General features: G+C 42.9%; 2 protein-coding genes across 5 annotated transcripts in view; one reads left to right on the top strand and one right to left on the bottom strand.

Moving 5' to 3' along the window:
• Positions 1-14193, bottom strand: part of LOC131592148 (dual specificity protein phosphatase 16-like) — a 66904-nt gene extending 52711 nt beyond the window's left edge. For all 4 annotated transcript variants that reach the window (XM_058863454.1, XM_058863456.1, XM_058863458.1 and 1 more), the window contains exon 1: positions 14050-14193. The gene's annotated coding sequence lies outside the window, so the exon portion shown is untranslated. The remainder of the gene's footprint in view (positions 1-14049) is intronic.
• Positions 14194-14570: 377 nt separating this feature from the next.
• On the top strand, positions 14571-15759 carry LOC131592152 (sterile alpha motif domain-containing protein 1-like). Its single transcript, XM_058863467.1, has 2 exons — positions 14571-14905; positions 15154-15759. The coding sequence occupies exons 1-2, from the start codon at positions 14830-14832 to the stop codon at positions 15525-15527; spliced, it is 450 nt and encodes a 149-aa protein (XP_058719450.1). The 5' UTR covers positions 14571-14829; the 3' UTR covers positions 15528-15759.
• The last annotated feature ends 4092 nt before the right edge of the window (positions 15760-19851 follow it).

Genomic DNA, 19851 nt, shown 5'->3' with positions numbered 1-19851 from the left:
TCTGCTCCTCAGTAGAAGGATCTTAAAATATGTTGGAAAGGTAGGTCACTGTTTGCATCAGCTCACTCCTGAATGACAGTGCCCATAACACAAACAGTTTATCACACTCCTGGAAAAGTTCCTACCAAAACCCTTGCCATGATGCTGTGCTTCAGAAATGGTGGTTAAGACACTGCTGGTCAGTTCAAAAGATCCTCAGTTCAAGAAGGGAGAGGAAATGAAAAGTTGTGTGTTTAGCTCCCAGCTGAGTCTGGAAGGTATACATACCACTTCACAAGGAAAGGTAACAGGAAGCCATGAAAGAAAAGAGTCATTATGTTCAAGTGGTAACATTTTCGTGAGGTTACACAGGCCAAATGAGCATATCCCAGAAAAATGTGAATCAAAGCCTTGGTAAAGAAATAGAAACCAGTATAAGTGACAGCAGATAGAAAAAAAAGGAAAAACAAAGAAACAAAACTTTTAGAAGAACAAAAAATATCAGATATAAGAAAAATCCCAAGAACTGATGCACAAAAATTGAAGTGTGTAATTAAATTTGGTATTAGTAACTGAATAATAATAACCAAGAAATTAAAAATACATTCCTTTTCAAGGGCCCCTCCTGCACAGGGTGCTGGCAAAAGGTAAGTTCAAGGTGGATTAAGTCAGGACTGACACAGCAGAAGAATAGGGGAAAAAACTGATTAACTAAGAGTAAGCTACCATGTTCTCAACATTTATGAGGGGATTAAGTATTTAAGGGTTGAGCATAAAACAGAAATATGTAATGGTCACTAAAGCAAGCTATTCCAGAATAGGTACGAAGTGTTTGTAGAAAGTGCTATACATGACAGAAAAGAAGAAAAAGACAGACAGAAAGATTGCTGAACTTCAGTACCAGAACAAGTTACTTAAAAGTAGCCACACCTTATGACAGGCATAAAGGAGCATATGGCCAGAAATGAGGGAGGACACAGAACCACCCTTCTCTCCCAAAACCACTATTAAATTTGCTCATGTGTCTTTGACCATGCATGTCAACTCCATTGCTTGAAGGGATTTTATGTAGACTTTTTAGAAAGCTCACTTTGAATTCTATAGCAAAATTTAAAAAAAATCTAAATTTTAAGATAAATGTATTATTTACAACCATATGTACCCATTCCCTACCTGAGGAGGTGAGAAAAAAACCCTCAGAGGAGTAGTAGAGGGGAAAAAAAACCCCAGATTGATGTGTCTGTTGATAGTAACAACAATGGATGAAGCCACTGGGAATTAACCACTTTAGATTTGCACCTGGCTGAAGGGCAGAGCTGTGCTGACATGACAGACAAGCTACTTCAGTTGACTTGTTATCGTAAACCCACATGCAAATTTGCCACAAGTCAGCAGAATGCCTGGTCTGGCAGAGGGAAAAAAAAAAGTGTCTTCCCTGAATGACAAAAGCCTCCAGCTGACAAAATGTCACCAGTAACTTGACGAGTCCCAATGTGTTGTAGGGATGGCAGGTTCACCAGTAGGATGTTCTAGATTCCCATCTGCACAATATCTTCTGCAGCACCATCTCTCCCAGTATGGATGCCATCCCATTACAGCAGTGCAATACAGCACCAGGAGCTCTGCAGAGCTCCAGCTGAACCTGCAGAACCCTTTTACTCCAGGCAGAACTCCAAGAACATGGTCCTAGTATCACCATGCTATTACTTAGAGTAAATGTAAGGAACACTCAAAACCCCCAAACAATTGAGATTTAAACTATATAAAAATACAGCATTAGGATTAAAAAGAAATCAGACACTATCACTTGAAAAGGAATGGGAGTATTAAATGGAGCTGTAGGTTTAATCAACACTTCCCCCAGAGCAATGGGCAGAGATGACAGAAGCTATTAACAAGTGAGAAAAATAACTCTGAACACACTGGCACCATTTAAGTTAATATGAGAAGGAAAAAAAAACAGGGTAAAAAATGAATAGACATTACTAGCTATCCATTCTCAAAGCAGAAGAGATTTTTTCATTTTACCAAATGTCCTGGGGTGACTTTATGATACTGGTATCCCCAATCGTCTGGTTTATGTTATATATTAAGTTCTGTACCTTTAAGACTGGCTCTGAGAGCAAGAGAGGGGGAAAAAGAAGCCGCAGTTTGTGTTAAAAAAAATATAACTCCCACACATCTCGCTCCTGGACTGTGTTGTCTGCAGCACAGACAGACAGCGGGACAGAGCTTCTCCCTGGCTTTTAGTTAGTTTTAGCTAGCTGAGGCAGAGGAATTCCCCGGACCTTTGTTTTTTTCCTTTTTCTTGGATCTGTGCAAGCCTGCTCTGGACTGAACACCCAGCCAAACCCCGGGAGCTCACAAGCCTGTGGCCCACCGGGGCCTGGGCCTCGGCACTTTCCAGCGCCGGAGGGACTGATAAGAAACTGAGCGAGCAGAGCTACACCACATGAAAAGGACTTTTCTTCCTAGATTTGCCATCCCATCGAACAGCAAGAGGTTTTATTATTTAATATTATTCAATTTTCTGTTAAATAAACAGCTTTTTCCACTTCTCTCCAAAGAAATTTTTTCCCTTTCCCGGACCGGTTGGTGGGGAGGGGCATTTCCCTGGGGAAATCCCCATTCAGAGTTTTCCTCCCTAATTTGCCCTAAACTAAGACACCAAATAAGTATGATATAATAGAAATGCTTTCAAGTTTCCAGTAGGAAAAGGTTTTTAATTCACTTTCCTTTGAAAGACCAAGTAATGAATAAGCTTGTGATTTCTGATCAGATACACCATAACCTATCAAATGTACAAAATTTACCTGCCTTCTTCAGATAACTATGACAACTAAAACTACCTACTACATGAAGACCAGATTTTCTCAATTCATTATTCCTAGAAAGAGCCTAAGAAGCCTTATCATCTGCAAGGCTATTTTGTCCTGCAAGGCTAATTAATTGCTTTTCTTATAATATAAGCCATCAAAATGACCAAAAATAAAGTCACATTGAGTGAAAGCTTTGTAAGATAGAAGCTGCTCTGCAGACAGTATACAGGTATATATACACATGTGCATGTTCATGCACATGGTTTATATGTGGGTGTATATATGAAAACACATGTACATATATGTCTATGTCCTGGCTCTGCTTTAGAGCAAAAGCATCCTGACAGAACCCAAGCTCCAAACTTGTCAGGTGGCAGATGAGTTTCCAATGGAGCACAAAGCTCCTAGAGCCCTGGGAAGCCAAGCCAACTTGAATGCACAGTGGCAAACAAAAAGCAACCAGCTTAATAACCTGAATCAATGGCTTCAGCCTTGGTTTCCAGTGAGTAAATCCATGTCATGAATATACTTCTTGCTGCCTCTGCAGAAGACAAGCTTGAGGGGGTACACTCCATGGCAGCTTAAAACAAGTGAAGTCAGGGCTACCAGTGAGCACCCGAGTCCCGCATGCCAGCCCACATGTTAATCCAGCAAGCTGACTCGAAGAGCTACATCAGTCACAAACCAACTGTACAACCAAGTAGAATAAACAAATGCAGCAGTAAACCACAGCCAAACAATCTCCAGGCATTTCTAGTTCCCAGCTCTGGCTCACTGTGGGATCCTGACAGCCATTAAAAGAGTGAGTTTGAAAAGACAGTGGTTGGGAGGACAAGAAAGAATCTCAGTACCTGCAAGGCTTTGGTGTTACCTGCCACAGAAATGCACTCTGTGTCATCCTCACGTGAGAGAGAGAGAGCTCCAGTACTTTCAGCAGATCCATGCTAATGTCCTCCAATTCCACTTCTACTGTGATTGAACCCACTTCTTTTGGACAACAAGGGTAATAGCCAGTTCGGCAGAACACAGAAGAAAGGAAAAGACAGTCTAGAAAGTATTTTACTTCTAAGATTTTAAGAAGGCAGGTAATTTAAGGTCTGGCATGGAGCAAACAACTTCCTGGAGTCTATGGAGCAAACAGTATGATGGCTTTCTGGTCTGCTTCAAACCAAACACAAAGAAAATAGGCTACTTGTGAGTTTATTCCCCAATTTGGCCTCAGGTGAAGTATGAACAGTCACACAAACTACCTTAAGCAGCAGGCTTAGGGCAGCAGCTACAGGCAAAGGGACTGGGTCAAGCCGCCAGACATGGTAACCTTTTCTACATGCACAGCTGGAAAAGGACACTTTGTCAATAGTCTTTAGATGCTGTTCTTCTGCTTTGTGTATTTAGGTTAAGGCTCCTTGGGGCACTGACTACTTGTACTTACAAAGCACTCCCACCAACAGCAGCATTTAGCATAACCCCAAAATGTTAGAAGACAAACAGCAAGGGCCTGGGGGAGCTGGCACATTTGTACCTACAATGTATTTAGAGGATATCAGCCTCCAGTACTCAACACATTCTAGAAGTAAACACAAAATTCACCAGCTTTTTTCTTTAATATAAGTTTCTCTTCTGTCTAGAATAACTCCGTACATAACAGATCTTAAAAAAGCCAACAATAAGTTACTAACAGCATGAAGAAAAACAGCAACTCACAATAGAAATATTCAGACAGATAATTTTCCATACTTCTTTCCATCCTCTCAGTTGCACTGAAAGACATGTCATTATGTGGACTCAGGAGCATGTTTTTTGAAGCTTAGCCTCTGAACCTTAAAAATTTTTTTCAAGATGTGGTCTATAATGAAAAGCTTTGAAATCAACTCATTCTTAAATATTTAAAAATTCCTAGTGAAAAAGACCAAATACACAAACCCACACAATGTTAAAAAAAGCCACCTTATAATCTCACCCAACATTTCTAGTTTTTAAGGTGCATCTTCAGTTACATGAATTATAAATCAAAAAAACTATTTAACAATCTTCAGAAGATATTTTCTAGATGCACAAATAGTACTTACTACTACGAACCTATTAGAAATTACACCTTTCCCTGTACTTCCTATAACTTGTCATTATATTTAGACAGCCTATCAAAAAGACTTCTCCTCATGCACACAGAAAATAACTCTTCTGTTATCTACTCCTACAAGCCTAGCATGAGCAATCAAAGTGGAATGATCCTATTCTGTTGTCAGACAGAACAGACATTAGAACTACAGTTTCTGTGATTTAAATGAAATGTCATTTTCCTGTGTAGAGAACTTTTCTTCCTTCATAAAAATACTTTTAATCTCTGTTGAGTGTACCTTCTTTTCTTTTTCCTTAATTTAACCCACATAGGTATATCTTCTCAACATCTGATCAATATCTCTTCTTTCTATTTTGCCCTGTCCTTTCTCTCTCTCCACTTCTGTTCCTTACACACATCCTCCTTTTCTAATATTTTCATTATGACGAAACTTGACCTTCATAACACACAGCTTTTGAAACTGGATAAACTGTTTGAAACTTCAGCTTGAGAAAGTGATAAGCCTGAGTATTTTTCCGCTGTAGTGCAATTTAACTGCACTTTAAGTAAAAGCAGAAGGATCACAGCTCTGTCTACAGACACCAGAAAACAGAACTACATTTCAAGTTAACCATTTAAACATAAATTAGAACAAAACATGAAGAATTCAAGGAAGCCAAATTTGCTGCTGTTGGAGAAGCTGAAGGAAGTGGTTACACATTGGTGGTTCAATTTCTTTATCTACATCTTGTCCCAAAGCAACTGATCTACTTAACACCCCTCCCACTTAAAGAAAGAGTAATGCTATTTTCTGCCAATGGATAGACTACTCCAGCTGTGCTTTCATGTATAACAATTGACATTTGAAAGGGAGAGATATTTCAAGGAGGAATTTAGGCTTATGTATTTTCATTTTGCTACATAAATTACTAAAACAGGTAAACCAGAATAAATAGCTAAGTAAGCATAAGGTATGACTGTACAGAAAAGAAGTACCACAAGCTGGTGGATATAATAAGCAGATTTTTGTAAGTGCACTTAGTAATTCAGTTAAGCAAAGATACATAAAAATGCTACTACTAGATATCTACTCCAGTATCAGGCAGGTCCTAGGTCAGGGAAAAAGCATACTAGGTAATGACTCTTTTTTCCTTAGGATCTCTAACATCTACCTTACACTGAAAGGTTTGTTTTCTTCTTAAACCAAAATTGAACTGGAGATCACATGTCAATACTGAGGTGTGTATGTATGTGTATATATATATATATACACACATATATGCTGAGCATGTACATACAAAAGAACTTATATGCCCAACATTCCTCCCAAGTTAATCTTTGAAATACTGAAATACTTAAATCATCAACACATTCTTACCTTTTTTTTAAATTTTCATCATTCTATGATGAAATCATCAAAGCCATTTTTCTGTCAAAGTAGACAGCCTCTTCAGGGGATGGAAAAATATAATTTAAAGAGTGGGAAAACCACCATCAAAGGGCTTGGCAGCTTTTAAAAATTCCTGAAACGACTCATCTCTCTAAGCCAGCATTTGCTGACAGTGTCACTGTACTCAGCTTTTTTCTGTGCCTGCCACTAAGCAGCACATTCAAAAGAGACAGTCCCAAAGTCTTCTGAAAGGCCAAGACCTGAACCTTTATCGTGAAGCAGTCCCTTCTTCCCACCCGCCTCACCTACTGCACTACCTCCTTATTGCTGACTTAAACAGTAGACAAAGTCAATGACTGAAAAGAACATTCTGCCTATTTTAATGCTAAATCTTCAAAATCCTCACCATGACTCAGTTAGAAAGATTAGATGATCATTGGTTGAACCCTCAATATCGTGTAAGTAAAAGAAAAAAATTTAGTGTTAAGTAGCAGCTGTATTTTCACTTAGCTATGCAGACATTTCATAGCAACTTTGCCATCCTGGCTTATGTCTGGGGGTTTGAATAAAAATAGCTAATGTGCTTGCTTGTTACACCATGAAATAAAGTGCACAAAGCAATTGCCAGGACTGGTTTTGCCCATGAAAGGCAATGGTCATTAATAGCTTGTATTTGCAGAAGGCTGTCAGAGGAGCAGCATGCCTGTGCTTCCTCCACAGCTTTCTATAGGTTTAACCATACATGAGGCAGCAGAGACAAACGCATTACACATTTCCTCATTTCACAACAGGTCATGCCTGCAGGAGAGCTGGCAAGTCATGCAAGCTTCAGTTGCAGAAAAATATTCAAATCCTGTAAATTTGAGGGGCTGGAAAGATGTGTGTCTCTTCATGGAAACAATATATTGGGAAAATGTCCAATGACAGTAATAGTTAATCAGTGTGTCACCACTTTCTTTTGCTGTCCTGACAAATCTTGTTCAAAAAAGATTTGAACTTGTACTCCTGTTCTTTTTCATCCTTGTTTTTTTTTTTGTTTTTTTTTTTGAAGGAGATAAATTTCAGCAATATTTAGACAGGAAACAGGCAACAAATGGACTACTCATACAATCATGTCTGGTCTGGATAGGCAAATTTTTCAGGCATCTTCAAATAGGTCTACCTGGAAATCCCAGCAAACAGCAAAATGAGCTGCACTGAGGAAGTAGGCTTTGTCACCTGGATGGTAACCACCCATGGATCTGTATCTATGGTTTTAAAAGTGTGGCATTCTATCTCTAACATTCTGAATTATCTAACAAGCAGAAGAGAGGACTGAGAAGCAGACAGCATGCCCACACTGTGTCAGTCATGAGAAGTGAGGGATTTTCAGTGACTGGACAAGAGACTTCACCAACCAGGAAAATCACACCTATTCAACTGAAAAGTTACATGCAAGAAAAACCAAAATAAAAAGTGAGATTTTGAGAAACAAACAAGGTAGCAGCAGACAATACAAGTACAAGCAGCTCTCTTAGCTTTATTAGACTTCATTTTAAGTTTTCTACTAGCCAGGAGAACATGAAGTTTACCAGCTCTCATAAGGATGGTGCCCATCTGCCTTCATCTGCCCCTGTCTTCCTGAGACATAAGACTATGAATTTACAGACCACTTGCTGGAGATTACCCTTCTTCACTAAGGCCTCTCAACACCCACTGCGTAAAAGATGGAAAGCTTTCAGGAAACTGAAATGACGTGGGAGTAGACTGGGAGAAAAGGGAAGAAGGTTTGGGGTCCTCTTGCTAGGAGAAGAGACCATCAATGCAGAACTCCAGATGCAGACTATGGGAAGAGAGTCTTTCATAGCCTATCCTCAGTTTGGAGCACACCTACCTTAAACACAAGGTCTTCTTAAAGATGGAGGGAGCCCTCCTAAAGTGGTGACACCACTTGCCTTCTGCTGATCTGGATTCAGTCAGTCTATTGCATATTTTGAAAGTTATTAGAAACAAAAACTGTGTCAATCCAATGCACTAAGATTACTGCTATACTCCTTCACTGCAGTAGTTTTTCTTCTTGCTTAAAAATTGGCAAACATTTATGAGTATCTTTGTGGAAACCAAGCTAAAGTTTATTCTGTTTGCTTTCCAGCTGTTCTGAGTAAGAGGCCTCTACCTAAATTCTCTTAGTTTGGAAAGGCACTTCTGGGTATGATGGCATTAGAAGAACATGTAACACAAAGCTTCTTCCCTCTCCACCTCTCTTCTCTCCCAGTTTTCCAGAGTTCAAACAGACTCCCGTGAAAGTCAGGGAGAGCAAAGCTGGAAAGCAAGAGAAAACACTGTGTCCCAAGGATGAATTTTCAAGTAGGTAGGTATGAAATCCCAACACCTAAGCACTTGCAACAAAACACCTGTGGGAACTGTACATGTGATAGGTGCTATACATATTCCAGGTAGCATTAACAGAATGAGTGGAAAGTAATCCCATGCCTGTTCTTCGGGTGATTTCAACCCACCTCTGACATAAAGGCTTGTTTCAGTAGCAGGATGGCTGAGAAAAGCCCTGTGAAGTGTAGTTCAGACTCTTTGCATGTATTTGTAAGATGGTGTTTAGAAGATGGGTGCCTGTCCTGCTTGAGAGACTGCACAAACTCAGTGAAATATGCACTATGGAGAAAGGCATGCCCCTGCAAGGACCATCTTGCAGGTAAAAACCCAAATTCTGGCATAGGATTTGAATCTACAAAGTCTGGGGTGAATGATTCTTACAGCTAGCAATCAAGAAGCAAAACAACACACAGGCTATTAAAGTGTGGCATTTGTATCTCTAACACTATGAGCTATTCAGCCTAAACAGAATTATAAAGCCTAAACATGCTTTACTAGGGGTTCAGTAAGAGCAAAATGCAGCACTGAATCAATTTTATCCAGAATAGTGCGGGAGGAGGGAGAGTTCCTTTCCTATTTTGAGAGCAACATCTATGCTACACATGCAGAGCCAAAGACTTCTAATCCAGCTGGCTGAATACATACTAGTTATTCAAACTCAAGAACGTGTGCATAAAAGGAATTTCATACAATTAGTCTCTGTTGTCCTCAGATTATGTTCTCTGTAAAGTTCTCATTCCAATGTTGCTACATTACACAGTCAGACTCATCCTTTTGCCTCCCACATTACCTTCAGTAATGTAAAAACATTAGACAAGCGGGCAGGCATATATAAAAAGAGACTATCTGTACAGCTACTGATCTATCATTTAGTCAACAGGCTCAATTCATAGATCATTTTAGTAAAGCAAAAATCAAGCGAAGCAGAATGAAAATGGGTAATGCTATTTCAATCTCAATACTAGAAAACATGTCAATTTTCTGCTAAACTAATGTAATGGAACACAGTTCTACTATGATTTTATGAAGAATTTTTTCATATTATTTTAGCAGACCATCACTCTGGCTAGTGTGCAAAAACATCTTAGAAAAAAATTACATTTATTCTCAACTAATGAAAACTTCTGCACATCTCTACTTTTGTATCTTTATTTGCTAAACAAATGACAGAAGTTTATATCTTCAGCTTGAAAGCAAACGAGTGCAAATGTATCTGCGAAGGTCTGTGCAAGGAACTGACCCTAGTTTATGAGGAACAGTGTGAAACTCATAAGGTACAGGGAAAAATTAGTCCCAAAAACACACTGAAGAGAGAAGCTGGATAAATCACTGGAAACATAAGTATCATACTGTAACCAGGAAAGAGCAGAGATAGCTAAATTCCCCTCAAAGAAGAACCTTGTTTCAGGAGTTCCTTTCATACCTTCCAGCTTCAGAAAGTGAAAGCACAGAAAAGCAGCACCATGGGAACTTGGGAACGTCCCTACTGAATCCCCGCGGCCCCACCGGAAACCTCCCATCACTGAAACAACACTCTTTCCCCTCTTTCCTAGCCTGCCCAATTATTAATTTTGGTGGGGTTTTTTTTCAGCGGCTGGAGCATTTCATAGGGACACAACATGGAAGGCTGCCAGCCTCCCCAGAGCCAGCTCCGAGTAGGACACTCTTGGCTCAGCAGCAGACCACACAGTGCAGCAGAAAGAAACACAGGGCCTTGCACTCAGGCCCATCTTCACTCTTGCCCTCCATACACCCACCCTACATGCAGGTTTGCTCTGAGCCCTGAGCAGTAATTCACTGGTGCCCAACACCATCTCTGCTGGAGACCACCGTACCTGCCAGCAGGCTGTACCCATGGGCAAACCAAGAACTGCTCAGGTTAAAACTAGGCAAATCTAGAAGTTAAGATGCCAAACTTGACCACTAATATATATTATTTGTTTCATTCAGGTGTTACAGGAACTTACATAGTAACTATAATAAAGATTTGCTATTTGGAGCTGACGAGACAACAATGCAAAGATCAGACACAATGGAGCAGAGAAGAGGTGATACCAGCTGCCCTGTTGCCACTGCTGTCCTCAGACAGCAGGAATACTGCAGGAGCACAGGGCATCCCAGCCTCCTCCCTTGCTCCAGAGGCAGTTTGATCTCCATTGACTGTAGTAATGGGGTGAGGATACCACGATAGTGATAAATTCCTGGGGATAGTGTCCCCCAAGCAACAGCTATGAACCAGCCTGAACTTAGTGTTCGCTTTACCTTCTTGCACCCTGGTCTTCAGTCAATAGCTCTAGTCCAGAACAACATCCTGACACATACCACCAGGCCAGCCATCACCCCTGGCTTTTGATATGTGCAGAAAGGCCATGTATGCAACTGGCAGCCCTCAAGGATGATATGCTAGCCTTTGTTTAAGAGGGGGATACAAATAAACCACAGAAATATTAGTGATACTGATATGGTATTTAAAATATTCTACAGAAATCCTCCATGTCAGAATGCTCATTCTGGAAGCAATCCCTAAGGAATTGCAGGGAAAGTAAATGTACCATTTGACACATTAGGGACACACTTTCTTTCCTATTACTAAGAAAACCAGCGTCTCAAAAATTCTAAAATAATCAAGGATGTAGCATTACACAACCATGCAAAAAGTACTACAAGATTGCAAGAAGCATTTAGTCACTATCATAACAACAAATCCATAGGGGCAGATTCAGTGGAGTCACAGACCAAACGCATGTTTCTTTCAAAAGCTGAAAAAAAAAATGGAAAAGAAAAAAGAAGGGATGTGTCAATCCTTCCACACCTTATCCTTTGACAGTAACTACTCCATGCCATCTGGCTATTAAGGACTGTCAGCACTTGAAGAATATCCATGATGCTTCCCTGACTGCTTCTACAGAAAGGAAAAAGAAAAAAAATGTCCTAGAAAATTCAGCTGACATACTACAAAGTGAAAGCTATCATCCTGCTGCCTCCTTTTTCTTGGGGGGAAAAAATGCTTCAGCTGTACTTACTGTATTTCTTAGCAAAAGTGTATTTTAACAACAGTGAATATTGCTGAATCGGTGTGAGGATTATGGCACTGAACTTTAAAAACCCAGGTGAGGGAACAAAGCCCTCACCCTGCACACACTTCTTGCTGCCCAACGCGCTGGAGCAGAGCTCACTTGAAGATAAATACAAATAACTGTAATCAACATCTAGCTTGGCTATTTGACATTTATTACGAAGACCGAGAAGAGAGCCTGAATTTAGCCCCTGAGGGCTTTCAGAAGGCCTACGTGAATCTTTTATCTGATAGGCAGAAGAGCGACTGGGCCATCTCACATCCAGTTTCCAGTGACTCCGTAGGATTTCACTTACCCTGTGAGCAGAAGCACAGAGCTCGCAGGGCAGAGTGGATTTGCCAAGGAAGGTGCACAGGCACATGGCAGATCCAACCACAACTCCTCCCACGAGCTGAGGGCTGGCACCCCGCCGGGCTGACTTGGGAGATAGAGCTCACAGCGAAATCCATTTAACACATTCCTGCACAGCTTCTGCCGATACCAACCCTATGGCCAGGCCAAGCTAAAAGCAAACACCCCTGCCCAGCCAGCTGTCTTTGCTAGAAGAAGAGCATACATTTTTACAGAAACTAAGATAAGTGAGCTCACTATCTTCTACAGAAGTTTTTCTGGCGTGATTTTGTTCCATTACATCTGCTTGAGTAGCTAACAAAAGCAGAGCTATTGGAGCAGGAATGTACTCAGGTATCTTTATACAACATGCAACATTTTTAAATGCTTGGTTTGTTTTTCTGGACTTTTCCATATATATTAAACCAAACAGCATTTTGAAGCTACCATCTGTAGCACAGGAACGGACACATTCTCTGCTGCTTTTATGTATTTTTTAATTTTAAAGGGGACTTTTAAATTGTTTATTAAGATTTACTAAAGCACTACTGTATTAAACAAGCATAACAAGTGGAACTTACAACTCAGATATTTCTTATAGATTCCATCCTCAAAATATTAATAAGCATACTCAGTAAATGCAAGATTTACTTGTGACTATCACTATTCTTTGTATCTTTTGTCATTAAAAATGAAAGCTAAAAATACATCTACACCTCCCTGCTGCATACTTCGCTCCACATTCAAGCAGAAACTCCCAGACAACCAACATAAACAACTCTGATGAATGTTTCAATCTCCAACGGGCAGTGGGATGAACACCATAAAAAGAAATTGAGACTTACTATTTTTCCACCTCCCCTCAAAACACAAGAGTCTAAACCAACTCCCGTTTGGTCAGTTGTGACTTTGTAAACTCTCTATCTACCAAACCACACACTGCCAGGAATAGCATAAATCTCAGAGCAAGGATTACAAAATCATTCTGGGGTTTTGGGGTTTTCTCTTTTAAGAGCCCCAACACACATCCTTACAAAGAGAAACAGTTCAATCTGCTTTTAGTTTTCAAAACTAACACAGATCTATTTATTCTGCTGCGTATACACCGAATGTTTGAACAAAAAAAATTAGTCGTAGGTCAGACAATACAGCTCGCTATCACTACACCCTTCATTTGAAGGAAAACCAAAGAAATCGGTTTTTTGTTTCAACCAGCTGAAACGACGGTAAAAGAAAGCAAATTCTTCTGGGTTTCCCTTTCTAAAAAAAAAAAAAAAAAAAAATCTTATAAAATAATTTTTTTTTAAATCACAGCTTCTCATCTGACATGTAACCAAATGTTTTTTTGGCCGCTGAAAAATCCTGCCATTGGTCAGGCTCGGCAGTAAGCACATCCCATACACCTGGTGATGCGCGCTCAGCCCCGCATCGCGGGCCGGGGTGGGGGGGACAAAGTCGGGAGCGAGGATCTGTCAGGCCGCGTCCCGGCGCCAGCTCCGGCCCGGGAGCTCAGGCGAGAGCGATGCCAGGTTAACAATTTGCAATTTGCCTCCCTCCTGGACGCCGCGTCAGCCCTCCATTTTGTCAGCCGCCTCAATTTAAACGTTTCCCAAGTCGACGGCAGAACTTCAGCATTTCTTCGGGAGCCCTCCAGGGCTTTAAAGCATCCCCGACCATTTTGCGCAGCCCGCTCGAAGCCAGCGCTCCGGGCGAAGTTTAGCAGGGCAGCCGCGCACGCCGCGGCTCTCGGGCAGCGCCAAGCACCCCGCGGGGCAGCCCGGGGGCTCCTTCCCATCGCCTCTCCCGGCGGCGCCTCCTCCCGCCCCGCGCTCCGGCGGCGCCCGGCTTCCTTCCACGCACGGGGAGAGGCAGGTGGATACCGGGAGGAGGGCAAGGAAGGGACGGGAGGTAAGAGCCGCCGCGGGCAGCAGGGTTCCGGCAGCAGGTAGGGAGGGCAGCGCGGGGCGGCCGCCGGTGCCGTACGGTGCCTGTGCCATTCCCCCTCCCTCCGGCCCCCGTTCTTACCACCTGCGGAGGCGGCCGGAGCCTGCCCGGGCCGGGGCAGCGACCTGTCCACTGCGGGCACTCTCCTCCGGAGGTGAGGGGGCGGCGGGGAAGGGCATGCGGGAGGAGGGAGGGAGCCCGCCGCCCGCCTCTCCCTCACCTCCCTCCCCCCTCCTCCTCCCCGCCCAGTCCGGCCCGGCCCCCCCCGCGCTCCTCGCCCCCCTCCCGGCTTGGTTTCCACGGGGTGGCCCCGGACCGGGGTCCCCTACGCTGCTCCGGCACTTACTGTGTCGCCCCTGTCAGTCTGTCAGCCTGTCCCCTCGGCAAGCATAAAAGCAATTCCCCGCTAGCCTCGCCGCTGCTGCCCGAAACAACTTTTGTCTCCTTCCAGTGGCTGGGAAAGCTCTTCTTTTTCCTTCTTCAATAACGGGGGGGGGGGGGAAACCCCAAACAAAAAACCCTCCCAAAAGGCAAAAACCAAGCTCCAGCAATTTTAAAAATTAGAAAAGAAAAAATATATTCGGGTTTGGTTTTTTTTTTAATACTGAGAAGCGTGAAGGTGAGACAGAAGAGGAGCAGAAAAAGGAAACGTTTGGAGCTCTCTTTTTTCTCTCTCCTTTCCCCCTCCCTCCCAAGATGGCTTGAAAAAATCAAAAGGGGATAGTGATGAGGAGGGGGACACACACCGAAAAGCTCGGGAGGAGGGAAAAAGTTTGGGTGAGTTGGGGTTTTTTGTTTGTGTGTTTGGTCTTTTTGTTTGGTTGGGTTTTTTTGGGTTTCTTTAAGCCTTAGAAGCCCAGAATGACCGAAACGACGACAAACACCCGGGAAGAGCAGGCACAAGGAGAGGAACAAGCGAGAGAAAAGAGTTTTGCTGGTCAGTAAACTTCAAGCTACTGCGATGAGGTCATTGGTGTAAATATAAAGCGATGGCGTCATTTGAAACCAATCCCAGTGAATGAACTCAGCCGGGGGGTGGGGGGGTGGTGAAGGTGGGGGGAGAGGGTGAAGGAGAAAGAGGAGGAGCAGCGAGAAAGGATCCCTGCGGGGCAGCGGCGGCCGTGCATCCCCGGCGGCGCAAGGCAATGGCGGGGGGGTGAGTAGGCTGTCTCTCGCCGTCCCCAGGGGAAACACAGGCCCGCCGCCCGCGGCCTCCAGCGACAGCCGCCGGGCCGCCCCTGGGAGGAGCCGCGGCCGCGGAGCGATTCAACAGAGCCACCGCCACGGCCCTTCCCCGCCCCTCAGCCGGCCCTCGCTCCGCTCTGGGCCGGCCTCTCCTCAGGGCCCGCCCCGCCCGCGACCCTTTCCCCGCGCGGCCCGGGGCCTGCCGGGCATGTGGCGCCTCGCGACGCCTGGACCCCGAAGCCTTGGCCGCTCGGCCACCTCCACCCCCTCCCTTCTGCCCTGCACCAGCTGAGGGGGCATCCGTAAATACCGTCCTGGCCTTTGCTTTTTCAGTGTCCCGCTGTGCGGTGCGGTCCAGAACCACCTGGGTGTGAAGGCATCAGGTCCTCCTGTGGTAGTGTTACAGGATCATACAGTATATGTATGTAGGTACAGTATATATATATGTAGGTACAGTTACAGGATCATACAGGATCAACAGTAGTGTTTTTGCGGGAAGGGAATTTAAAGTCGTCCAGTTCCAACCCCTGTCACTGAGGTGGGCAGAGCAGCCTGTGGACCATGTGGAGCATTGGGGGCCTTTGCCCTTTAAATAACCTTGCTGAATAAATTTGAAAATCTGAAACCACCCAGTGAAAATGAGTCCTTATGTTCTTGGTGGCTGCCTTTTCAACCAAACTGCCTTTGGAAATGCACGTGGTTATTACTCAGTAAAATGGTTTCAGTGGTTGGTGTTTCAGGAAGCAAGTAACTCAGAATAAAATGTATGCAATGGTGGGGGGAGGAGCTCTCTCCTGTTAATATTGACCAAGAACCACCTTGATGAAGGCCCTTGTGTTAAGGAGCTCTGAGCTGTCTCGTGAGAAAGCCTTGTTGGCACTTGTACTGAACAGTCATGTCCTGTGTGAGGAAGTACAGAACGTGCAGGGGAGAGAGAAGCCCATGCTCCATGAAAGAGACAAAAGATCAAAAGCAGTCAAGAAATTATGGTAAAGCAATTAACATTGGGATGTTCACTATTGTTCATGTGTCCCTTTTCCAGTAGCTGAAAAGCAGTTTTGCCCTTCTGTCTCAATAAAGCAGCAGCCCCTAAGATGCCTTTTCCAAAACCCCAAAGTGCCCACGGCATTAAAATTCTGCACAATTAACTGCTGGTTAATGGAGCTAGAACTGACCCGTTTTGACAAAGAGGATCAGAGAGCGTGCCAGAAAACTGGAGGTGATGGCCAGTGCCCCAGCTCTTTCATTCCAGAAAATTGTAGGAACAAACAGTTCCAGCATGGTTATCCTCACAAAGAGAAGTGGGGAGCAGCAGAGAGAGGTGCATAGTGAGAAAAGGAAGAGGAAAGACATTTCAATTCTCTCTTCCCTTTTGTTATCTCAACTCAATAACACCTTATGCAACAGGTCTAGGTTGTGTTTAAATTGAGACTGTGAAAGTTTCCTTACTGTAAAACTGTAACAATAAGAAGTACTTGTGATCTTTTGAAGATACTTTTCTTTTTAGCGGAAAAAAAATATATATGCAGGAAACTTTGTACTAGAACAGCAAGTTAAAGCTTTTTCAATACAGAGTCAGGATATTTCTTTTTCCTAACATAATAAAAGGTGTGACAAAACCAGTGGTATCACAAAAGTCTGATCTGGGAGAACATTGCAGGGTGAAACTGGACAGGTTCATTGCTGAAGACACTAACTCAAGGAGTCAGGAAGACTCAAACACAGCAGCATCAGACCTCACTTCATTGAGAGTATTACTATTTCTTTGCCTCCTGTTTGCAGTGGACAAAGCGTGTGTTGGCAGCTGACATCCCTCAGCTGGCCATGGTCACTTGTGTAGGAACTGAAACTCTTTTGCATGTCAGAGTCTTAACATCAGTTTAACTCTTTTTATCCCCCTCTGAGAGCCTTTCATTCCTCCTTACCACTTGTGCAGCAGGCTCCTGGAAATTAACTGAACTGCAGGATCGAAACCAGGAGGGAGTCAGGCCTTAGTTTGGCAACTGCTTGAACCATCTGTGAAAGAGAGTGGCTGGCTCTGCTGGTGTCCCTGGCTGCTGACCTCCCCTCTCCAAGTTTTTAAAGTCTGTCAATTCTATAAAATGTATTTTGCTACACTTCCTGGTGATGGATTTTTTGGCCTAAGTTCACTGTCTGTTTTTGAGAAAATGGTACTGAAAGAGTTAAAGTTAGCGTTCCTTTCTTGTGCCTCCTTATGAGGCTTATGAGATAAGAAAATCAGAAGTGTCTATATGGAGTAAAACAAGGGCAAAAGATCTTGTGGTGGCTATCCAACAGGCTATGCAACAGCCCTTGAACTTTGACACTCCCCCATGCCCTACCCCTTCATGCCTCACTTCTGGCAGGAGTGGCTGCAAGTGTGTCACCCCTCACTGCCCCTGTTCCTGGGGGCCAGGGAGGGGCAATAGCTGGGTACTTTCAAGAGCTGGAGGTCATGCACCTTGTTTACAAAGGTTTCTCTTTCTTTATTACTGCACTAGTGCAGCTTTTTGTTCCTATTCCAGCTAATGGATCTTGTGGCACTTCATTTGGTTAATCAGTTAGCAGTGGTTAAACAGGGAAAAGATAAATGGCAGCCTGAGTAACGTCATCATGGTTTCTGCTAGTGGAAAGGAGTGATTTGCCAGAGAAACCTCTGGCGAAATGTGAGAATTGAACTATAAGCACAGAATTTACCATGCTTTAAAATCCCCTTGTGAGTGCTCACTTCCTCCATAGGCTGGAGTTGTTTAAGAGGTTACCATTCCTAGACAGTTTGCAGTCACCATCAGGGTTGTCTTCTGCCAAAGGCTACCACCTCCCCTCCCTATCTGTAAGCTGCTCACTCAATTCCTCCCAAACCTGCTTTGGCCAAAGTCAACCAGAGCAGCTTAAGCAGTTTAAATAGTAGAAGTCAGCTGCACTGGTTTGTTTTGGCTGAAATGGATTAGGGGAAACCCAAGTCATCAAATAGGAAGTGAGGTGATGACTTTTTCATGGACAGCTTTAGGGGCTGTGGGAAGATGGGCCTAATCTGCTTTCAGAGCAGACTTGTGTATCAGACATAACTGCTACAGACTGTTCTTCAGGGTATTTAAAAGTGGAAGTGTTGCTGAGATACTCAAATTGAAACATTCGTAGCATTTTTAGATACCACTTCCTTTGTTGGCATGGAGAGCAGAGTACAGCAGTCAAGAGAAGCACAGGTTTGTGGGAGAGCAGGAATGGGAACATGAGGATTTGGAAACCAATAGCTATAGAAGATGTAAGACTGAGGGTGAGGAAAGAGCAGAAGAGAGAAAAGTTTATGGCTATAGATCAGTGGGAGATCACAGAGCTCAGTCCAGAGAGGAGGGATTTGAGCAGCATGAGAAACACAGGCATCAAAGATGTGCGGTGGCGAGTAGCAATGGTCAGAGGCAAACAGTAATCCTTTCCTTCCACATGTGCATTGGACCTTGGAAGTTCTATCCCTCTGGAAAATGGTTAAATGAGAATAGCCTCACTATGTCACTGCAGGTAGTTTTCATAGATCTACTTCTCTGTAGCTTCTCTAGGACCGCCAGATTCACAGCCCATCCAATAAGCTGCGGGGGTATGCAAGTGGAGGGGTCTAGGTTTGATGCAGATATGGGGTTTGGGCTGGAACATAAGACAAGATGACACAATATTCTTGTTCTCTGTAGGACAACAGTGGGTGATTTCAAGCAATGAAAGAGAAAATAAGAATTATGGGAACTTGAGCAGCAGAAAGTACGTAGAAAAAGGAAGGAGAGCATCAGCTGTTTGCTTCCCTGCAACTCCTTACTTCATAAATCCTGTATCCATTACTCAATAGAAATGTACATTATTTCTATCTTTACAATCTTTGTAGAGATACTCTTTATTTTTGTAAGTCATCTGTGGGACAGAGTAACATAATGAAACCGTGTTTTATGGATGTAAATAAAGACTGAGTTAGATGTTAAATGTTAGAGTTAGTTAAATGTAAGACTGAGTTACTGGGATGAAGTAACTCATCTGCGGTAGTATAGAAAGATGGTTACAGATCAGAGAACTGAACCAAGTGCTCTTAAATTTCAAATCTAACCACTAATTCATCATTTTCCTCTCTTGCATCTCAGAGAAGAAATATTAACTTTGGTTTTACTTAGCTGCACAGGCAATTATTAAAATTAAGCACTTGCACAAAAACTTGTTGGCTTAGTTTGCAGTTAAGGGACACATAAACACACAAAGGCTTTAGGCAGATATATAACGTAAGACAGTGTGAAAAGACAAAAGAAATAACAATTTCTGGTTCTAGGGATGGCCTTTATGAAGTGTAGGGAGTTTTGCTAAAATTCTAGTAATCTTAAACAGAAAGAAAAGTTACTATTTTGATGGTCAAGCGACTTCTCTATGAAACAACAAGATGAAGTTTCAAGGAGGCATTTGAAATTGGAGATCTTAAATATTATCTACAGAAAAGGAGCATAATAACATGTTGTCATCAGGAAACAGAATAATGAAATACTGTTCTCAAGAAACAGCAAGTTCAGACAAATCTACAGCAACTGAAAAACTTAACTAGTAACATTTCTCGCTTTCCAGTATATCCGAAGAGAGAATATTTAAATAAGAACAACAAAAAAGTTGATACATTAAAAAAGATCACAGACACATTTCAGAAATTAAGATAGTTGTCACAATAAACAC

This window comes from Poecile atricapillus, chromosome W (genome assembly GCF_030490865.1).
Source record: "Poecile atricapillus isolate bPoeAtr1 chromosome W, bPoeAtr1.hap1, whole genome shotgun sequence".
NCBI lineage: Eukaryota > Metazoa > Chordata > Aves > Passeriformes > Paridae > Poecile > Poecile atricapillus.
Note: the sequence above shows the minus strand (reverse complement) of the source record. Positions and strands in the feature narration are given on the sequence as shown.

Excerpts from the sequence above, each read along its gene's own strand:
- LOC131592152 (XM_058863467.1), top strand. The coding sequence starts at position 14,830 with ATGACCGAAACGACGACAAACACCCGGGAAGAGCAGGCACAAGGAGAG. Across the intron at positions 14,906-15,153 it reads GAGAGAAAAGAGTTTTGCTG|GGGAAACACAGGCCCGCCGC; the intron begins GTCAGTAAACTT and ends CGCCGTCCCCAG.